This window comes from Sminthopsis crassicaudata, chromosome 1 (genome assembly GCF_048593235.1).
Source record: "Sminthopsis crassicaudata isolate SCR6 chromosome 1, ASM4859323v1, whole genome shotgun sequence".
Classification (NCBI taxonomy): domain Eukaryota; kingdom Metazoa; phylum Chordata; class Mammalia; order Dasyuromorphia; family Dasyuridae; genus Sminthopsis; species Sminthopsis crassicaudata.
Window position 1 is genome coordinate 58,582,296 of NC_133617.1, and position 6,000 is coordinate 58,588,295.

At 40.7% G+C, this 6,000-nt stretch overlaps 1 protein-coding gene across 1 annotated transcript in view; it reads right to left on the minus strand.

The window, feature by feature from the left end:
* NWD1 (NACHT and WD repeat domain containing 1) overlaps positions 1–4,478 on the minus strand; it is a 47,536-nt gene extending 43,058 nt beyond the window's left edge. Inside the window, 1 exon segment of the mRNA XM_074305810.1 lies at positions 3,200–4,478. Coding sequence (XP_074161911.1) covers positions 3,200–4,386 — 1,187 coding nt within the window. The 5' untranslated portion in view covers positions 4,387–4,478.
* Positions 4,479–6,000: the final 1,522 nt, after the last annotated feature.

Genomic DNA, 6,000 nt, shown 5'->3' on the forward strand with positions numbered 1-6,000 from the left:
AAGACCTGGACTCCATCTCCAGTTCTACCCTTTATCCAGTGATCTTAAGCAAATCACTTCCCTTTCCTGAAACTACCTTTCTGACCACTTCTCAGACTCCTTTGTCCCCAAACCCTCAGACCTGATATCTCCTCTCCCTTTATACTATTTCACTTGGCAATTTCAACTGCCATGGATTCAATTATCATCTCTCTGATGATGATTCTCAAATCTACTTCCAGCTCTAAATTCACAGCAGACTTTCAATCTTGAATCTCCAATTGCCTGTTAAACATCTCAAATTGGATATCCCATAGACATCTTAAACTCAATATGTCCAAAATTGAACATATTAATCCCTATTTTCCCACCCCACTCCCAGTCTGCCTTTCTTCCTGACTTCCCTATTACCATTGAAAGTATCCTCCCAGTCCCCAGGCTTGTCATCCTCAACTTCTTATTCAACCCCTCTACCAATCCAATCTGTTGCCAAATCTTTTCAATTCTAACTTTGTAACATCTTTCATAAGTGTATTTTCATTTATTCACCCATGCAAATCCCCCTTTCTGCATCTTCCTCCCATTTCTTCTTGATCTTGGCCCTCTGAGCCAAGGAGAACAAGATTAATCTCCTTAGTAAAGGAATCCCAACCAACATGAAGAAGAAACTACCCTACTCTCTCCTAGTCAAACCATAACTGGGATTTTGATCAAATCTCTGGTGCCATGTTTTAGAAAGGGCATCAATTAACTGAAGCAGATTCAAGGAACAATAACTAGGATGGGAATGGGATCTGAGATGATTTTATATGAAGATTATTTGAAGCAATTGAAGCTATTTGGCCTACAGAAAACCTGGGAGGAAAATGATAGTTTTTGTCAAGTAATTCCACCTCTGATACTTACTAGCTGTGTGACTCTGAGCATGTTATTTAACCTCTATTGGCCTCAGTTTCCAAATCTGTTAAATGGGACATCTCCTCCACAAGATTGTTGTAATGATCAGGTAAGGTAATTCATGTGAAGTGTTTTGTAAACTCCAAAGAAGAATTATTATTATTGTTTGAAGGGCTATTATATTGAAGAAATAGAATTTGCTGGCTAGGTGATTGGAACTATGTGATGTAGAGTGAGTTGTTTGATTTCTAATGGGGTACTATATCATAGGGACCTTGGAGGCAGGAAGTATTGAAGTCAGTTCCTGCCTGTGATACACTCTGCCCAAGTTGCTGATTTTACTGCTCTAAGCCATTCTCTAAGATTATAGATTCTAATAAAGCTTCTCTCTAGCAGTTCTTTTCACCAATGAAATCAAAGTCCCAACCCCTTCCCTTACCTCTACCTGGTCCCAGAGAATAGAACCAGGTGCTACACACACAAGTTACAGAAAGAAAGATTTATATTTGATGTAAGGAAAAATAACTTAAAATTGGAGTTCTCTAAAAGTGCCCAAGGAATGAGCTGCCTTGAGAGTTAGTGGGCCATCCTCAGCAGAGGTTTTGAACAAAGGTCAGGTCATCAACTATAGTCATAGAATAACAAGATCCTAGTTTTAGAGCTGTAGGAGAACATAGTGGTTATCAAAATTCAATTCCCTTATGTTATAGAGGAAGAAGCTGAGACCCAGAGAGGTTAACTAATTCCCTCAAAGTCACATGTGCAAACCAGGATTTAAACAGTCAGATCTTCAGAATCCCATGCTGGCACAAAACTCTGTGATTTTGCAACATGAAAGCTGACTTTAGAGATCTAAAAGGCTAATACAGATTAGAATTGTTCTTACAGCTTCCAGGAAAGAACTAGCTAGAAGCTTCATACTTAGATCCAATGTAAGAAAAACCTTCTTAACAACCTCTAGAAAGGAAATGAGATTTCAGTTAGCCAATAAACTTTTGTTAAGTACCTATTATGTGCCAGGCTAAGCTCTGAAGATGCAAAAAAAAGGGTAAAAGAAAAAGTCCCTCTGGAGGAACACAGAATCTAATGAAGAAGATACAACTATGTATAAACAAAATATAGGCAGAAGAAATTGGCAATAGAACCAATAATAAGGAATCATTGGAAATGCTTCCAGCAGTATTTTTAGCTAGGTCATGAAGGAAGCCAAGAGACAGAAGCAAAGAGGGGAAGCAGTCCAAGCATGAGGGATAGCCTGGGAAAATGCATAGAGTCAGAAGATGAGGAATCTTGTTCAAGGAACAATCCGGAGGCCAGAGTCACTGGATTGTAGAGTATGTGGGAGAGGCTGATGTCAGAAGACTGAAAAGGAGGAGGCAGGGCACGCTATAAGAGTCTTTGAATGCCAAATTAAGGGGTTTGTTTTTGATCCTGAAGTTGCTAGGGAGCTACTGGAATTTATTGCATAGGGGATGACATGGTCAGACCTGCACTTCAGAAAAGTACAGCTTTTCTTCCAGCTGAGTTGATGAATGGACTGAAGTGAAAAGAGACTTGTGACAGGAGGTAGGGACTTCCCTTCATAAGAGGTTCTCAAGGGAATGTTTGGTTGACCATTTATTGGGGATATTGCCATGGAGATACTTCTTCAGATATGGTTTGGACTTCCAAATCTTTGATGCAGGGATTTTCCTCCCCATGAAAGCCCTTAAGAAATCCAGAGAAGATTTATATTCTTCCTCAGTTATCTCTTCTTCAAGCTAAATAGCCATGGTTTCACCAACTTCTGTTCATATGATGTGGATATTAGTGCCTTCACTACCTTGGTTCTAGATATGCTCCAACTTATAAAGTCATAGGATCATATCCTACCAGGTATCCTGCACATGACCACCCAGCATGGTGTGTACCCTCACCAGAGAAGTAAAGCAGAATTGAATTAACTTAGAAATGTGAAATGCACAAAGTTAGAGAGTCCACCCCAAATGTTCATAGAGACTATTTGTGTCTGATCCATGGCAGAGCACACAGAACTCTAATTGCTCTGATCAGCCACAGACACAGTGTAACTTGACTTTAACATAGAAATGTCATTTCGGTCCTCTTCAAGAACAAAGGACAACAACCAACCAACTATAGAACCACAGAACATTAGACTAGAAAGAGATCAATTTGTTACATACCTAAAAATATGATGCACCAATAAATAAGGCCATGAATATAAAGTGCTTTTGAAACATAAAACATGTTATCTATGCAAATTATTACAATTAACATTGCATTAAAAAGTAAACTAATGGGGCAAAAAATAAAACTGACTTACCGGGCAGTCACAATATACCCAAGTACATGGGACACCAAGACTTGGCCATGTAACTCCTCCAAACGGGCACAAAGCTGGTGCATTGCTTGTTGGACAGTGGTGGCCAGAGAGACAGGTAATGTGTAGGATGCCCATCTCTGGGCTTCATCAAAAGCCAGCTTCAGCCTCAAGGGATGCCCACATTCTGGGAGGCTGGCCCAGAGTAGGTCCCTCTGGGCAGGGCTCAGCTTCCGCTTCACAGATGACAAAAGGAGCTCAATCATCTTCTGACCTTGCTCCCCAGAGAGTGGTTTCACTTCAAAATAAGCTTCAGAGCTAGTGACCATCCCCTGCAAGGTTTTTAAGGTTTTAGACTCTACTGAGCAAGCAGAGAGAAGGAGGTGAATTTTGGGGGGGCACTTTTTTGGCAGCCACGTGAGACCTTTTGCCCCATAGGTCAAGTTCAGCTCTTCAAATGCATCCAATATGAGCACAAGTGACTCAACATTTCTCCTGGAAACCATGAAGAGAAGATCTTGAAAGAACTGGACAGCACCACTATAAACAGCCATGACCCGTGCAGGTGGAAGTGGCAAACCATAGGCTAAGCACACCTGGAGACAGATGCTATTCAATAAAATGCAGCTGTTGGAACTTGCCTGAGATGTTCCCAGGAGCCGTAATACCAGCACTATCTTTTGTCCCAGGAAGTTTTGGATGCGCTCTGATATTTTGCACATCAGAGCTGTCTTTCCAACTCCAGGAGGCCCAAAAATAACTAAGGGAGAATGGTTGATGCCATCATTTGCCTTGATGGCCCTTCCAATTCTGCTCAGTAGTTCCTCCCTCCCACAAAACACTTGGCACTTGTCCTTGCACTGGGCCATGTGGTGATGCAGCTCCTGGAAAAAAGGGCCCAGCATCTGGTTGCCCTTATTCTGGTAGCGAAGGCGTTCAAGAATCTGATGGTTGACTGTGGCAATGAACTGCTCTCCCAGCTCCTTCAGGTACTTAGCATGCGCTCGGTTCTTTGGGTTCACCAGGTCTTGGCTCCATTGGACAAAGTGCACCTTTAGCAGTTTGGGATGGTTGTCTGTAATTCTCACTTTGAGGCTGGTGAGGAAGTTCTGAGCTTCCATGTCCAGACAGCCGTCTTCCTGCAGGTCTACCATTGGTAGGTTACATTCATCCAGAATGTGCTTATTCATATCTCTGATTTCTCTAAGGAAAACTGTTGCCCCTATATCACCATCACAGCTATCTATATTTAGAAGACCATGTTCTATTTCCCATTCGATTACTGCAAAAGTAAAAACAAATTGAGATTGAGAATTCAAGTACAGACTCACAATCTCAAATAAATTAATCCATTTTCCATTTTCCAAGAAGACATTTTCCCAAGCAGAGAGGGGAGACTAGGACATTGCCTCAGTATGCCAAATTTGGGTTGCCCTAACAGCACATATAATCCTTGAGCAGCATAGGAACAACAGAACTCAGTATCTATTAAGAAAAAATAATTAATTAAAAATAGGAAGCCACTAATAATGACGATCAAGTGCAATGGTCTCTTCAGCAGTGGCCTTCAACTGTGTTTCAGGATTTTATTTCCCCACAGAACAGATCCTTTCAAATGACAGTGTGCTTAATGTGACTTATCAGGGGCACAGTTTTTTGGTACATGGCTGGCTTCAGCTCTGGTGACAGGCAGCTGATGTCATAGGCAAGTGAAAGACCTAGAAGGGAAGGTCAAGCCCTGGGGTCCAGTCCCAGCCCTGAATTTACCAGTTTGTGACTTACTTCTCTGACTCTTAACTGTCCTAATCTGTAAAAGTAAAAATAATACTTCTACTATCTACCTCACAGGTTGTTGTGAAGAAAATACTGTAATTTTGAGCTATTGTGATTCCAGGATAAACAATAGACATAAACAGCAAAGCTGTGTCATAGTGGATAGGGCGCTAGACCTGGAGTGAGGAAGACTCATGTTTCTGAGTTCCATTTTCTGGGCTCAGACAATTAGAGGTTGTATGACCCTGGTAAAGTCACTTAACTCTGTTTAACTCAGTTTTCTTGTCTATAAAATGAGTTGGAGATGGAAATAGCAAACCACTATAGTATATTTGCCAAGAAAACCCCAAATGAGATCATAAAGAGTCAGAGGTGACTGAAAAATTACTGAATAGCAACAAAAATATTCCTGAGGGAAGAGTACTTCTCTCTACCTCTTTGTAATTATAGTAACAGAGTCCAAGATTTACAGAAGCTCTTTCAGGAGACCCAAACATTTTGGTGCACACTTTATGTAATAATCTCTAAAGAGGAGCTACTAGGTGATGCAGTGAATAGAGCGCCAGCCCTGAAATCAGGAAGACCTGAGTTCAAATCTGGACTCAGACACTTAACACTTCCTAGCTATGTGACCCTGGGCAAGTCACTTAACCCCAATTACCTCAGCAAAAAATAAAAATAAATAAAAAATAATAATCTTTAAAGATTGTAATTTTCTATCTATGGAGAGAAAGAGTATGGCATGGTGACTGTGGAGATGTCCTCGAACACAGGAAGACCAATTCCTTTGACACATATTACTTAGTGACCCTGGACAACTCTCACAGAATGTACATGAAAAGTTGGAAGGAATCCCAGATGCAATCTAATCCAACCTTTTAATTTTACATATGAAGAAACTGAGGCAAAGGGCAATTAAATAACTTATCCAAATTCTTATCCATAGTAAGTACCAGAGACAGTAATCAATCTTTCTAATATACCACCCTTTCCAACACTTAAGCTATGTTAATCTATAATGACAGAGGAAG